The following is a 17,761-nucleotide window of genomic DNA, read 5'->3' as shown; positions in this document are numbered from 1 at the left end:
TGCAAACAATTTTGCTTTTATTGTTTTATATTAATTTATGTTTTGTTGTTTTAAAAAATTTACTGAAAAATAGCGAAAAAAAAAACAAAATGTTGAAATATAAAACAAACATGCGCCAGAATTATTATTGTTCAAATTAAAATTTTTAAAAATGTTAAAAACATTTTATTGACATAAAACAACTGAATATTATTTATGCTTCGAAAGAAATGATGTAATATGAAATTAAAGGCGCTACATTTTTATATTTTTTAATAGACTTAAGTATTTGTGGTTTAGTATGGCAAGTTTCAAAATATTAAAAATTTAATTTCTTTGCAAAAATAGGAAGATTTCTTAAACTAAGAGTTCCAAATATTTCAACAATTAAACTATGACACCCAAAATACCGCTATCGTCACCAAGATTTATAGAATTTTTGACAGAAAAGTCAACAGCAGTTTGTTCAAATTGAAATTGCAATTTAAAAAAGTCAATTATAAACACTTATAATAACCTCCACCCCCTCGATCCACACTATGCTAAACAACCCACTAAAATTTCTCAATTAATATTGATTGATGGACATATACATTGAATAAACGACTGGCTGACAGAGAGACAAACATTAAAACCCAACAATTAATCATGAGGCACAGCTGTTTGTTGACAACGGAACGGACTACTTGACTGCATAATTGTCATATTTAACCAAACTTAAAGATAAGTTTGAAGAGATGTTTTCCCCCCATTCATTCATTCATTGAATAAAGTGGTTATTTTGTTGGCAGGCTGGTCTTGTGCTTGGTTTAGTGGACACTCAAACGCATTAAGTTCAATTAAAAAGAATGAGGAACTCAAGACAAAAAAATATTTTAAAATTTAACGATGGACAATGGTATGGTTGGACATGAACGTCTGATACTTTGGGTATCAATGACATTAACGACAACATCAAAAAAAAAAAAAAAACAAAACTACAATGTTTAAATGCAATATTTATTACATTGTTTGTTGTAAATGCAATTGATATTTGTACATTAGCAATTGTCATTGCAATTGCTGTCGCTGTTGTCTGTTGTTGATGTTTTTGCTATTATTGTAATTGTTGTCGGTTGTTAACATTAAATCGCAATTGTTGCATTTTAAACTTGTGTTTAATTGAATGGGGTCGATTTTGAGTGTATCCTACTATTGTTGTTGTTTCGAATGTAACTTTTGATTTTCATTTAGAATTGGGGTTGCTTTGTTAACAACACTTTAACAATTGAAAGACATAGTATATTATTCTATTAATTAAGCCAATGTTTAGTAAGACGTACAGCATTAAAACAAAAACCCGCAGTAATTAAAGTTAACTCTCATCATAACTTACTCCATTAAAAAATCAATAGGACAGGGTAATGCATCCCCCACAGTAAAATTTGTATTAGGAATTTCGACTTAGTCTGGACTATAGATCAATCTATAGTCTGGACTATTGATCAGTCTATAGTCTGGACTATTGACCAGTATATATTGTGGACTATAGATCAAATTATAGTCAGAACCAAATATCAGACTATAGTCTTGAATATAGATCAGTCCAGTCTCGCTTATAGATCAGTCTAAAGTCTGGACTATAGAGCAATCAATAGTCTGGACTATAGATCAGTCTATAGCCTGAACTATTAATCAATCTATAGCCTGAACTATAGATCAATCTTTGGTCTGGACTTTAGATCAGTCTATAGTCTGGACTATAGATCAGTCTATAGTATGGACTATAGATCAGTCTATAGTCAGAACAATAGATCAGTCAATAGTCTGGGCTATAGATCAGTATATAGTCGGGACTATAGATCAGTCTATAGTCTGGACTATAGATCAGTCTATAGTATGGACTATAGATCAGTCCATAGTCTGGACTATAGATCAGTCTATAGTCAGGACTATAAATCGATCTATAGTCAGGTCTATAGTCAGGACTATAGATCAATCTATAGTCAGCACTATAGATCAGTCTATAGTCTGGACTATAGATCAGTCTATAATCTTGACTATATATCAGTTTAGAGTCTGGAATATAGATCAGTCTATAGTCTAGACTAGATCAGTCTTTAGTCTGGACTAGAGCAGTCTATAGTCTGGACTATAGATCAGTCTACAGTCTGGACTATAAGTCAGTTTGTGGTCTGGACTATAGATCAGTCTATAGTCTGGACTATAGATCAGTCTATAGTCTGGACTATAGATCAGTCTATAGTCTGGACTATAGATCATTCTATAGTTTGGACTATAGATCAGTCTGTAGTCTGGACTATAAATCAGTTTATAGTCTGGACTATATAACAGTCTATATACTGGACTGTAGAACAGTCAATACTCTGCACTATAGATCAGTCTATAGTCTGGACTATATATCAGTTTAGAGTCTGGACTATCGATCTGTCTATAGTCTGGCCGATAGATCAGTCTAAGTTTGGACTTAGGATCGAACTATAGATCAATCTTTAGTATGAACTATAGATCAATCTATAGTCTTTACTATAGATCAGTCTTATAGTCTGGACTATAGATCAGTCTATAGTCTCGCTTATAGATTAGTCTATAGTCTCGCTTATAGATCAGTCTAAAGCCTGGACTATAGAGAAATCTATAGTCTGGACTATAGATCATTCTATAGGCTGGCCAATAGATAAGTCTAAGGCTGGACTTAGGATCGGACTGTAGTCTGAGCTATAGATCAGATACAGTCTGAACTATAGATCAATCTATAGTCTAAATTATAGAACAATCTATATACTCGACTATAGATAAATCTATAGTCTGCACTATAGATCAGTCTATAGTATTTGGCCTTAGGAGTAGTTTGAGATTAAGATTATAGATCGCTCTATAATCTGAACTATAGATCAGTCTATAGTCTGGACTATAGATCAGTCTATAGTCTGGACTATTGATCAGTCTATAGTTTGGACTAGATCAGTCTTTAGTCTGGACTAGATCATTCTATAGTCTGGACTATAGATCAGTCTACAGTGTGGACTATAGATCAGTCTACAGTCTGGACTATAGATCAGTCTAAGTTTGGACTTAGGATCGAACTATAGTTCAATCTTTAGTATGAACTTTAGATCAATCTATAGTCTGGACTATAGATCAGTCTAAAGCCTAAAGACTATAGAGAAATCTACAGTCTGGACTATAGATCGTTCTAACGTCTGGCCAATAGATAAGTCTAAGGCTGGACTTAGGATCGGACTGTAGTCTGAACTATAGATCAATCTATAGTCTGAAGTATAAATCAAACTATAGTCTGAACTATAGATCAATCTAATGTCTGAATTATAGAAAATATGTATATATACTCGACTATAGATAAATCTATATATAGTCTGTACTATAGATCAGTTTATAGCAGTCACGAGCAAAACTGAAATGCATAGGCCAAGAAATTCTGCTGACGCTTTGTTGACACACCTACACTATAAGCTTGTGTGTATTAGTGTGTCTGTGTTTTACTAAAATGACCACTTGTTTGTTGCTTTGTTACGATCTCAGAGATCAAAATCAAATCAGTTGCTGTTCAGCTTTTGTAGAAGCAAGATCACGTTGCGGATTTTTTTATGCTTATGATTTTTTCTCTTTTATTACACCTAGCAAAATGTTTGATATAAATAAGGAAAATGATTTCTTTTTTATAGAAAACATGGACGGTGAGGCACAATGCGTCGTATGTTATAAAATTATATGTAGAAAAGCTTTGAAAAGGCATTATGAAACTTGCCATGGACCCTTAAATGACCTTAGGGGACATGACAGAAAAGTAAAGTTGTTGCAATTAAAAGGTTAACCGATCAACACATTGGTGACTTATTGCGTATTAAGGAATATAAAGGAAACATTGATTTGGATAGATTAGTTGAACTTTAAATTAAGTTCAGTTAATATCTCGGTAATATCCCTTAAAAGTTCGAAATCGAATAGAAAGTCGTGATTTTCTTAATGATATTTCAGTAGTTTTATTTAATACTACTTTTTAAAAATACTACTACTTTTCTTAAATGAAAAACTCTTTCCCTTTATTCCATTTTTGTTTAAAATGCCCAAAAGTTCATGAGTTTTTCTCGTCGTAAAAAGTATTTGCAATAGAAAACAAATTTCAAAACTTTTCTCAGTGTACCACCATTTTGTTATAACGTGCAGTCATCTCTCTGCTGCTTAACGCACACAAATATACACATGGTGGTATGTGTTTGCCCATGACTGGTTTATAGCATTGAAAGGCAGAGAGTAAAAAATAGTTCTCTGACTGGTTTTGTTTGTTTTTTTTATACATGTGCGAGCATACGTATGCGTAAAAGTATGAGTACAAGAGAGCTCATTTGAGAGCTCACTGCGTTTCGCTGGTCTATAGTCTGCCCTATAATCAGTCTAAGTTTGGACTTAGGAGCAGTTTGAGATTAAGATTATAGATCACTCTATAATCTGAACTATAGAACAATCTATAGTCTGGAAAATGTATCAGTCTATAGTCTGAACTACTGACCAGTTTATAATCAGGAATACGGATCGATCTGTAAATCATTCTATCGTCTGGACTATAGATCAGTCTGAAGTCCGGACCATATAATATTCTACAGTCTGAAATGTAGATCACTGTATATAGAGTATAGAATAGTCTGTAGTCTGAACTGTACAGTCTGGACTATAGTTCAGACTATAATCTGAATTATGAATCAGTATATAATATGCACTCTCGATCAATATGTATAGTCTGGACCCTAGATCAGTATAGTCCAAATCAGTAAATAGTCTGGACTATAGAGCAGATTATAATATGGACTATAGATCTGTAAAGTTTTCAGTTTTAATTTTTACTAAACATCAATTACCGTTCAAAATGATCTACAAACCACAAATCCAGAGTATAGAATTAAAATATATTTTTTATAACTTTTGTAAACACAAAACAACTACGACTATTACGTTGACATGGTGTAGGGTAAACAAAATGAATGTAAAATTCTCTTTAATTTGTAATCCTTATTATTGACACAAATAATAAATAAAATGTAAACTGAAAACATTGTCACTTTGCAATAAAATTTACATTTGTTTCGCATACAAAATTATTGAAATTAAAAATTAACCAGACATAAGCATTTGGGCAGACAGACAGAAGACACAAATGTCCAATAAAAAAACACAAACTGATGGGTAATTTTTATGAAGTGACACCTTATACTTTCAGCACCATCAAATTAAATTATTTTATTTTTTTCAATTTAATTTTGATATAAAAAAACACAATAAAATCAATTTCATTTTGTAGAATTTAATTGCTTTTAATTTGCTTAACAATTGCAATTGTTATAATTTATTTAAATACCCGTTAAGTAATTAATTTTTTAATTTAATTTTTCCAATTCTATTTTCAAACTACACAGTACACAGTACACAAAAACAATAACAATACAAACACTCGTCTCGCACACTGTTTTTATTTTTTGTTTCGTTTTACGCGCAAAAACTCGTTAACGTGACAAAAATCGCTCGCAAAATCTTATAGACTGACTGACAGCGAAACTAAATGATGCTGCAAGAGTGTATTTGAAAATATTGAACAAAAAAGATCTGATCAAAATATAATAACAACAAAACAAAAACATTTAACAGTTTTCTTCTTATACTCAATTTCAATAGCATTGACTCAATTATTGTCATACTCTCTCATATAATTACACTCATTTATCATTGTGAATTTATGTTGTACAGTGTTTTATACTCAAAATTGTGTAGGGAAAAACGAGATACTTAAAGAAATTAATATCGATCGCCTAGAAAATTATCTATGATTATTGTTTAATATGCTTCATCTTGGGTCCCAAGCCAATGGGCTACCAATGACTTACAATTTGTATACTAAAAGAGACTAACGTTTGGTCTAAGATAGGATTTATTATCATAAATCTAAAACTTTAGGGATCTTCTGATCGTACAATCATGGTGACCAACCTATGACACATCTAGTCCTATGCTTCTATATAATATAATCTTTCATAACAATCATATTTTGTAGCGTTCATTAACGAACGTTTTTTATCATTATAGCGGTCACCTAACCTACTAATCTGCTTATTTGATCGATGTGTTAGGTGAAGTTGACTTTTACGTCAGCAGTCCTTTGTAAAATATTGGCAGGTAAATGAGAGAAAGTGTGCTAGTGACCAATCAGGTCTAATACTCCGATTCTCTAAGATCATTCTTGCCAAGAAGAAATTCATTCTGTTGCAAGAAGAAATTTGATATTATTCAGCTAAAGAGCTCGCTTTTAATAGTGATAACCTAAAAAATAGATTAATAATGATAGTGATCCCAAATAACTTCTAACTCTGCCCATTGATATATCTGAATTTGATCGTTGTTCTAGGTGACGTCGGTCTAGCGGACGTTTACGCTTTATGCTTACTTTCTCTAACATCATTTATGCAATTATCCTTCGCGATAATCGGGGCAGCTTTCTGAAATCCTACGTCCACCTTGTCCTTATCTTTAAACTCAGACCAGACGTAATTGATGATCACACGGTCCAACAAAACTTACAAAAATGTTAAAACCAAGAGACCGGAGTGTACATTTTTAAATGATTAGGCGGCGCAGAATCTAAATCTGCCCTAAGAATTTCTTCATCACATCAGGTTTTCGAGGTAGCTCTCGCATTTGACCCACTAGACAATTTGTGTCGATAAACTGATGAAGAGACCGGAGTGTACATTTTTAAACGATTTGGCGGCGCAGAATCTAAATCTGCCCTAAGAATTTCTTCATCACATCAGGTTTTCGAGGTAGCTTTCGCATTTGACCCACTAGACAATTTCTGTGGATAAACTGATGAATGATGATGAACCAAAAACGGCAATATTTCTGGAAAATATCAATAACAAAGTAAACCAATATTTGACTTGTCAAAATAATATGACATCAGTGTCTCAATAACTAATTACGTGGAAACAACATGGTAGCCAGAGAACGTCATAATCGCCCAGATCTATGTCCAGAAAACATTATATTCTAATTAGGAATTTCAGTCGTATTTCAGGTCTGAATTGGGGAACAACTCTCGCGTCATCCCCATTATTTCTTAAGGACGATCCAGCATGTGTTTGTTACCAAGCTTTCGACTGAATTGCGTCTCACTGGCATCAATAACTGTTTTCAAGTTTTACTTATCTCATTTGAGGATATGTTTGATTAAATTGTTAGAGACCATATAATACTTTTGATTCGAATCGGGTTGCATAGTAACGCAAGCCTAGTAAAAAAAACAGATACTCTTAGGAGAACTTAGGTCTCAACATTTGATGCTTTACAAAGCTTTCCAAACATCGTTTTTGAAAACAATTCCTTATCAGATTTTCAGCAATTTATCAAAGTCCGAATAGGTTCTAGATCGGAGATGGTTAAATAAAATAAAATAAAAAATTGAATCCTATTAGAAGGCAATCCAACTATGACGAATTTTTTGATTTTCGTCCAACAATTTAAACTATTGGCACGAATCTTAAGAAAGAGGAAGAGATATCTTGATTTACACACCTCAGTTTGAATATATTTTTTGAATTTTACAATTTCCCTATGAAAAAACTTTAAAATTTTTAAATTCACTGTCTTGAGTAGTTTCTTAAAACAATTATTACTCAAACTATGTATATTGCTCACTACTCTCTCATTAAACTCAAGTGAATGAGTGAGTGCAATCAGCTGTTATTGTTGTTATTAATAATGTAAACAAAAACAAATCTAAAGAACTGTTGAATAGTTGTTGTTCTTTTAAATCACACAAAAGTATGTTAATCAAGTGTAAGGGATACAAAGAGATAGAGAACTTATTTGACACACTTATTTGTGTTTTTATTATTAAAACAAAAAGAAAAACAAAAGAGATTTCAGCAAAAAACACATGTTATTTTAGCTGAAAATGTAATAAAGCAAAAATAACAATCATATGTTTACTATAGAATTTGTTGTTGAACATCTTAAGCATGAGCATGGATGTTGTCGTAAATACTCAGCAGACCAATCAGGGATGGAAAAATTGGTACGATGGTACTTTTTTTTATACTATTTGATGTTCCAAAGTACGGTGATACTCCCGAGTCTTACTTGATACTCTCAGGGCCACAATCTCAATATCCGATTATCGTTTAACCGGTAGACAATGTGCCGGTTAAAATAATTTTTGTATGAAAATTATAAATATTTCATTTCGATAAAAAATAATAATACATACATTGAGAAATGGGGGTCAAAGTATCTTTAAAATTTCAAATATTTATTCAAATTTAAAATTCCACGAATGTTTTGGCACATGTTAACATAAAATTCTCAAAAATGCATCCACTATAACTTCTGGAAAAAACGGCTAAAAAGTTATAGAGTAATGGAATTCTCTTCAATATTACCAGAAGTAAAGAGATCTAGTTTTAAAAAATTTGTATCTTGATTGACATTATATGAATATTATTAATCTAATTTAAATTCCATTGATAATATTTTATGAGAAAATTACCAGAAATTTCAATTTTGGAAAAATAGTTGACTTTGAATGATTTCCAAAAGATATAAACTCGAATTTAATTTCAATTTCTATCTAATATAAAGCAATATATTTTGAAATTAAGCATTTAATATAATAAAAGAAGTTTTTGGTAAAAAATATTTGGATATTTGGAAAGCAAATTATTGTTTCATGTCATATTCAGAATCAGATGTACGAACAAATATTCTATGTGAAGTCTCATGGCATGGAGCGCAATGAACACCTACGTCGGATTTTAGTTTAATAAAAAGGGCCAAAGGTGGCCTGATATTAATTAAGACCGGATTTATTAAAATACAACAAACTGTATAATAACTGCTTTAACAAAGTTGCTATGGACAAGAAATTACATAGCAAATTTCATCAAACTGTATCTAAAAGGTTAACATTGAGGGACGAACACAGATTCATCATATTAACATATAATGACATTTCTACTTCCGTTGCGGATTATTTTAAAATGTCTAAATATATTGTATTTAAGAAGTTGCAAAATTTTTGCGAAAAAATTATTTTAGTACTCTCTGATCCAAAAAAGTACCCTCTGAAATATTTGTTGATACTGAAACAAAATCTCACTTTCCATCCCTGAGACCAATGAATAAACATGGGGGTGTTGTACTCTTTTTCTGCCTTACACAGATGAGAGGAATTTAAACCTAAAATGATATAGTTTTTGTAGTTATTTTTATTGGATTAGTAGGAATATATAGAAACGACTATCGAATGGTTATGTCCGTCTGTCTTGTTTGATTTCAATGTGCTACTGATGCTGCTACAGATGTTCTCGTCGTCGTCGTAGTTCTTAGTTGTTTTTAATGTTAATGATGAATCATTTGACTTTGACTAAATTTAGAATGCAACAACACATTTATGACAAACACTTTGTACTGACAACCATAAAAACAGGGAGAAAGAGAGTGACATGGGGTGACAGCAGCAAATAAATAAAACAACACAAAAATAAACAACAAAATGTGATGAGAAAAACTACAATAACAAATCGGCTTGCAATTGCAGCGGCAGGCGTTAAACTGCAAGGAAATAAGTTGAAATAAGTGGGAGACTAACTCAAGGTCAATAAAAATATATATTAGGGTCAATATCATCACAAATTCTTTATAAATATATAAAATGTAATTTCAAAAATTTGCTTATTGGTAAGTTAAGTTACCAAGTTTGCCGTCTGTCGCTTGCATTATGTTTAGCTTCTCAAAAACTAAACCGTGTTCTATTCATATGTGCCATTTTTGCAGTCCACTATGTGGAACTGCGTAAATTTTGTACATTATAAATGTGTTTTTTTATTTACTCTATTTGCAAGGCATAAATCATCAATTTAAGTTTTATTCTGTATAACATGAATGAGTAAAATTTCGCTTTTTGTACGAAAAAAACTGAAATAATTTTTAAAAACACTTTTTAAAAAGCCGCACGAAAAAAATAATGAAAAATGGACGAAGGTCATTAAAAGTAAATGTGACATTTTATAGTGTCAACGTTTTATTTCACTTTCAACCGGTTGAATTGAATGATCGTTGATGTTACGTTGAGGTAAGAATTATAAATTTGAAATGATATGAGTAGTAAAAGAGGGGTTACAATTCGGATTGTTTATAAATGAACTGATGTACAATGTTTTACGAATCATACGAAACTTTGCCTTATAGTATAAGTGAAGTAATCACACAAAACACGTTACCACGACAATTAGATCTTCACTCCCGAAAGAACCGAGGCATACTCGGCCAAAGATTGTCAGCCCATCGATAGCTGTATCAACCGAGAATTACTATTGGTCACAGTCAGAATGTTTCAACAAAAATAATACAAACGGTTAATTCAATTTTCGGACAAGTTACAAAAAACAAATTTAACAGATTCTCTGAAGAATTAAGAATTATGAAGGACTAGTCTAACTTTAACAAATGGTTTGAATCATTATTATGCTGAAAATCACATCGAGATATAATGATCGCACTAAATGAGTTGTTATAAAAATAGAAATCCCCAACGAGTTCAAGAGAAATTCAGGAGTACCGCAAGACTCCGTTCTTCTAATTTTCATTAACGACCTTTTTCATCAAACTTCCAACCCCATCTCCTCTTTGGTCAATGACAGCAACTCTGTTTCTTTCAATTATGGAGCAAGCCCTATGGAGATTGGATCAATGAGGCATAATACTAATAAATTTCTTAACTATAACTTGTTAACAATCTCGAGGTCGAGACGTTGTTTCTACACCTGATCCTTTTTCTTGAGAAACTTTAGTTTCTCTATATCTGAAAATCGAAGGGCAAAAAAAGGTCCTTTCTCAAATAATGGAGTACTAGTTGGAGGAGGTGTAGACATACTGCAAAATGGAATCAGAATAAACTTTAGAATCACAAACGAGTTTAGTGTTATTCAAAATATAAAAGGAACCGCAACTTCGTACCGAAGATGGCAAGGTCTGGTATAAAATTTATTCCTGGAATGCGGAACAACCTTAAATAGAATGACAAGACATTGCCACAGCGATAATTAAGGAAATTTTATTGCAGATGATTTAGCGAAAACTGGCGCCATGTGATCCGACACAAACATAGACCACTTTTGGGCACTCCCGAAGCCTGACAAAGTATAAATTTGGCAACTATGCAAGCATACTTGCCTGGTCTTACTACGATTTCTGTAGAAGTTGTCACAACAAAGAAGAAGACGAAACAACTTAACAAGTCCTCTATTAGTGCCCTTCACAGGAAAATTTACGCCTCAGATTCCTTGTATAATGACACACTTTCTTAAATAATAACATCGGTTTAGTCCCTATAGTAAAAACTGGTTCTTTGATCGCTTTTAAGATTAAAATTTACATTCTACTTTCTTTTCATTTATTTTTCGTGAGAATCTGTTGTTACACGGACAGATCTAAACTGTCTTGGGGATCAAAAACCGCAATCCACTATGGTTTTCCAGATCACAAATTGGTTCCTTTGATCGCTTTTAAGATTAAGATATCCATTCTAAACTCTTTTTATTATTTATTTCTCGTTAGAATCTGTTGTTACACGGACGGATCTAAACTGAGAAATAGAATGGTATTGGGAATATGTAGCCAATAGATATACACATACATTTATTTCCGATTTCCAGAAAGCAAGTATGTCGACATTGGAAGACATTCGGTTGCAGGAGTAAGCTTTGCTTATCTAGGCAGAAGACAGTTTTGAGTAAATCGGTAATGATGACGTTATAAAGGGAAGAAATTGCATGGTCAAGGGAATCAAAGGTACTGCCTGGGAAGCCTATAAAGATCCTATAGGTCAACAGAAATTACGGAATGAGAAATGAGGACGTCGGAAAACCTCTATAAATTTATTTTTTATTGTCATTCTTTCGCCGAAATTAGAAGCACACACCTTAAGAGCAATAACCTAACTTTCCTCAGAAACAATTATTTTCCAGGACACTGAGTTTTAAATATCAAACTAACGTTATTTTTAAAAGTTTTCACCTAATCTTCCATGTAAAGGAGTTCAAATCAGTCCCATATTTTAGACAATCTATAGTAATAAAACTTCATTTAACTTTCCCACTTAATATCCCTTTCCTGCTATCACAAAGGGAACAACTTTGATACAAGAGAGATGCTCGCAGTTGCACAAAGTTCAGAGGAAAGGGAAAACTAAAAGCCTACCTTCGTAGAATCGTTGGTAGTATTGCGGTCTGTCAGTACGAAGATCGTTGCACAACAGGTTCCCTTTTAGGTTCTGAAATTGACTGGATGGAAGATTTGTCTATACCTTAGGACCCATTATCTCATTTGACTGAAATCTCTATTAATGAACAAACCTTTTCAGTAACTGATCTTCGGTAATATTACTCTAGTTAAAATTGCTAATTTATAATTTACTCCAAATATCTCACAAAAAAACTCAAAATTAGAACCATAATATCATTACCACAGAAGGTTGTTTCCACTTTAAAATATTTCAAATTTTTGTCACAAAATTCTTTTGTTAATCACCCAACCACAAAACACATTCAATAAATTTCTTAAACGAATTTAACACATTTCCAACTTTAGCACACACAAGACGCATTTGGAAAAATATGTTCGTTCAAACAACCCACACCAATGACGACATTTATGATATTTTGTACTTTTTGCCATTTAATTAAATTAAAACAAAAAACTAAATATTTATGTGAAAAAAAAGGTGGGAAAAGCAACAAATCAACCAAATGAACTAGTTATTAATTAACAAAAAACACTATAGTTTTGAGTTTAAATTAAGAAATTTTATACTTAACAAAATGTCTTACCAATCATTGTGGTATGGCTTTTAATTAAATTATGAAGAGTTGTTGTTTTAAAAACAATTTTCAACTGTTTTGTATTAAAGTAAATATTATACTGAAATTGTTTTAATTGAAAATGCTGTTAAAAGCTCTCATGCAAATGAGTTTAAATATTTTAAAAAAATCTAATGTAATAAGATAAACATGACTGGAAATTAATTTGTTTTTGAAAAAAACATCATCAAGAGGCAAAATGATGCCACATATTTGAATTATATAGAGAGATCATTTTGTAAAAGTTTTAAAAAGAGTTTTATTTTACCAAGATTTCTTAATAGAAATTTATTTTCAATACGAAAGCTTATTCAATCAGGAATACACGATCCACATCTCCTTAACCGACTATTAAGAGGTTTGATGAAGATAGCAAAGCTGTTGGGGAGCAGAGAATTTTTGACAGAAAATCTCTATTACACGAGCATGTCAAGCGGTGCTGCTATGCAACACTTGATCGTCTAATAGGCGCTTAAAGTGTTAGACGATCAATAAAATTCAATAAATTTTTATACAATTGATTTTTCTATTAATATTCCCCTGTAAATTCCAACACATCTATTTAACTTAAAGTATTTTTTATTCAAATAATTCATAAAAGTAATCTCTCAATGAAAATGACGTCATAAAATTAAATAAAAATAATAAGAAATACTATCTCTTACTTTATTACAAAAACAATATAAAATTATTTAAATTTGTTTACTATGTAATGATGTAATTACCATTTTGTTGATATTTTAAAAATGTCAGAGGATGTAAATTAAAAATTTCAATAAATTAGAAGAGAATAGAAAACTATAAAAAAAAAATTATACAAAAAATATTTAGAAAAACTACTTGCCTTCAATGTAGTGGGCGATCGAATCAAGATGGTGTAAGCAAGATAAGCAAAAAGTAGATCATTTAGTTAAAAAAATTAATTTAAAAATCAATAGACAACAATTAAACGAGTCAAAATTGTTAAAAAACTAAAAGCAACACATACTTTTAAGCATTTGAATACATTAATATGATCGATGCATTTTAAATATTTTAAAAGAAGCCTTAAGATATGCTTTGAATTTCGAAATAATAAATAGCAACGGCTTTTGTACTATAAACACATTACAGTGTTGCCTACGATTCACAATTAAAAAAGCTAACTACACATCTGGATAAGGAAAAGTAAACTATGTGCAACACAATTGAAAGGAACAAATGGGCTAATCAAATATGGTGGCAGCAAGATGCTGAACAAGTATGGTTTACTGACGTGTCCAAAAAACACACAGATAATGATACTTAAGCAGGCATTTGCGGTCCTAACTTCCAGAAGGCAATCTTCAGGGAAAAAATTCATCAATTTTTCAGGCAGAAATCTACGCTATCTTCATCTGTGCTAGAGAGTGCATGAGGAGAAGGTTCAAGGGTCTGAGAATTTACATAATGTCAGACAGACAAGCAGCGCTCATGGCCTTACTTTCGTATGAAGTTAGATCGGGTATTGAGATGGACTGTGTGTCCTCATTGACGAACTGGGTAAACACAACAAATTAACAATATCTTGGGTACCCGGCCTTAAAGGTCATTCTGGAACGAACGGGCGGACTGCTTAGCAAATAGAGGCGCTCATCGCCCACTTATCGGCTCTGAACCATTCTTTGGTATCCCACAAGGTTACGTCAGACAAAGATGTGTATAGTGGGTCGTATCGGAATTTGCTCGCCACTGGAAAGCAACAGGCAAAGCGCTTATTCACGCTATCAAGAGGAAAATCCCAAAAGTTGTTATCGCTTAACAAAAGTGATCTCAGAATACTAAGGGACTCACGGGACATTCAATTCTTCCTAGGAAACGCCATATTGAAGCTATTCTATGATTTTGTGACTGTCAGGAGGAAACCTCAAAACACATATTGTGCAAATGTTTAACTCTAATGACTCGTCGAGTAAGAATCTTAGGTGCAGCAACACTAGCCCCAAAGGATATATTCAACCTTTCACCAATCAAACCTGTTATTTTCATACGTGAATTTAACCTGTTATGGTAAACCCATGGGCTGTACAAAAGATCAAAAAAACAGGGTCGCAGTGCTAATCTAATCATTAGCTGTTTGCTAAAATTAACAATTTATAAAATAAATAACCGATCAGCAGTCAAACATTTCATCTTACTTAAGAGCGCTTTCATGGCCCGTTATTATTTGAATTTAGATGCATGCAGACTCAGCAAAATCCTTGCTAAGGGTCAACTAAATCGATCTTATATTTGATGAAAGGACAACTCTTGGTTGCAATCATCAGCAGAAGCTTCTGAAATGCTACTGAATAGCCATTTCCTTGGAGTGATTCTATTGGTAATAAACAGCAATATGGTTTTCATGGACAGAAGTTTATGGGCAATAGATAGTTTGTCTCCATTTAAGTCACAAAGACCAGATGATATTTTGCCAAAGATGCTACAGAGTGCAGAAGGGTATATCACCCCCTGGCTTCATAGAACATTCACGATCTGACACTCTCTTAACCTCGTTTCGGTCAATTGGCGAAAGGTTAAGTTCGTTTTTATTCCCAAAGTTCGCAAAAGAAGTCATGAAAATGCAAAAGACTTCCGTACGATTAGCCTTTCCATACTTTAGCCACTCAACACGCCTGCCCTAAAGGATGATCTACAGAGATAGCTCTACCTGAGCTGGTCCGAGTTATAGAAAGGTTATAGAAAGATATAGTAGATAGTTATAGAAAGATATAGTAGGTACCTTCAATAACGTAGTTTAACAAGCTTTCAATAACTTGGTCTTGGTAACAGCGTTAAGTCCAAGCTAGTGGAATGAGGCACACCACAAGGCGGCGTAATATCTTCATAATTCTTATTAAACTTAACAATAGGGGTTACCAGGAATGTTTCCAGACGTGATTAATGCTCTGGTGCTACTGAACAACTAGGCCACATACAGAAGAGTTGGAGTAAGTCGAATCAGGACAGAACTGGTACTATTCATAACTAAAGAACAAAGGAATTATCCCAGACTAGAGAATTGTCATGGATTTTCTGATAGATTAATTGGGACACATGTAGAGGGACCAAGTTAAAGTGAACTTCTAGGCAGCTTATAACCCGGAATAGACGGAATATATCCAGACTGCTGGCAGTTATAACTGAGCACTGGGCGACAGACAAACATATAGGTCGGCTTGGTCTCCCATTCAATGAATACTGTCGCAGTTGCAAGGACATGGAAATGAAAGATACGGTTTTCCATCTTCTCTGTGAATGCCCCTGCTCTAACCCCCCAAGATAAACAGATTCTTTGGCAACTACTTCATATCCAACCTTGATGAGCTATCTGGCTCAAAACTTAATGAACTTCAGAGATTTCTAACTGATACTGGCTGGATTTAATACTTGATTTGACTAGTGGAGTTTCCTGTCAAAACGCTACCAACCAAGGAGGTTTTCGTGTAGTAAATCAAGCATAAGATCATTAATTCCTATTCTTACAGTGAGAACTTTACGATCTGATCACACCAGTTAATCATACTTGACTTACTTCATGATGTTCGTAAGGGGTTTGGCATTAATGGTGTCATGCTAGAAGAATGAATCTTCCTTTAAATAAAGTTGTCGCATTGAGAAGTAAAAGCAAGTGGTCGAACGCTTCTATCTTACTTTTTTAGCGATCAGGACTGCTACCTTATACTGCCCCTTATTTAACGACATAGCAAAACTACGGCATCTCTTCTCTATTTGGTTCTACTTCGGATATGGGCACAGTAGATAGAGGTATGCCAAATGGATCCAATAAAGTCGGTCCTATTCCTTTAGGCACAACAACTATTTAGTAACATAAAGAGTAAAACATTAGACCACGAAACTGGGATTTGTATGGAAAATCGTATATCGAAAAAGTTGCACCAAAATATAAATTTTTTGAATAGACTCGTATTACATCAATATGATAAAGAGATTGTATATCATTCCAACTTGACCTGATTTGGGTAAAATATTCATTAAATATTTGTATGCTAAACATAACCCTTATTACATAAATAAAGTTTAGTTAACTCATTTTTATTTATACTTACATCCTGGCTGTATTCCTTTAGATCTAATTGTACGATATGGTTGACGAGCACCCGGATCAATTTTACCATACATTGTTCGATCCATTTTGATAATATATTTTTGTATACAAATCAACTATGAAATTTGTTTGCCAATTTAATAATTTTTATATAAATATAACACTTTTTTAAATTATTTATTTCTAGTTAAAAAAAAAAACAAATCAAAATTAATGAATTTCTTTTCCATTAAGGAATTACGCTTGAATTAGTTTTAATTGTCCCATTCATTTGTCATTCTATTATCGTCATCATCACTATTATTACAATTATTCACATGTGAAAAATCAGTGATGAAATGTGACATGACATGTGCTAAGCTTAATATTAATTGTAGTTGATGTTGTTGCTCTAGTTGTCATTTAAATGTACGTAAATTTGACAGATAATATTAATCTCTCTCTCTTTTTATTTTAGGTTTTTTTTCACTCTTATCGCGTTTTTAATGTAAATATTTAAATAAAAATATAAAAAACTTTTATTGTTTAATGACAAATTAAGAGGATTTAAAAAACCAACTGTTAAAAATGTCAAAAATAATTGTTTAGCATTAATTTTAAGAAACGTAATTTGTTAAAAAGTTGTTTTTTTAACAGATAAAACATTTAAAAGATTAGACTATAATTAATTAGTTAAAAAAAAGATTACAAAGAGACAGTCAGAAAGCCAGTCCAAAGGAGTCAATGCATGGCAATGATCCTCTTTGCTTAAGTTTGTTTTTTAAGTGTCCACTCTCTAGATTACTTTGAGATT

The 17,761-nt window shown here is 32.4% G+C and overlaps 1 protein-coding gene across 5 annotated transcripts in view; it reads right to left on the bottom strand.

Moving 5' to 3' along the window:
• The window catches only part of LOC119602185 (leupaxin), a 74,070-nt gene extending 56,837 nt beyond the window's left edge, over positions 1-17,233 (bottom strand). Inside the window, exon 1 of one of the 5 annotated variants that reach the window (XM_037953558.1) lies at positions 16,970-17,233. In XM_037953558.1, the coding sequence (XP_037809486.1) occupies positions 16,970-17,054 (85 nt within the window). In that variant the 5' untranslated portion in view covers positions 17,055-17,233. Of the gene's footprint in view, positions 1-5,353; positions 5,545-12,872; positions 12,895-16,969 lie in introns of those variants that run through there. The other 4 variants (XM_037953565.1, XM_037953564.1, XM_037953562.1 and 1 more) reach the window with 4 other exon arrangements.
• Positions 17,234-17,761: the final 528 nt, after the last annotated feature.

This window comes from Lucilia sericata, unplaced genomic scaffold, assembly GCF_015586225.1.
Source record: "Lucilia sericata isolate MDLA Ls3-8-SP2 unplaced genomic scaffold, ASM1558622v1 Contig000213F_arrow, whole genome shotgun sequence".
Classification (NCBI taxonomy): Eukaryota; Metazoa; Arthropoda; class Insecta; order Diptera; family Calliphoridae; genus Lucilia; species Lucilia sericata.
This window is presented reverse-complemented; position numbering and strand designations above follow the sequence as displayed.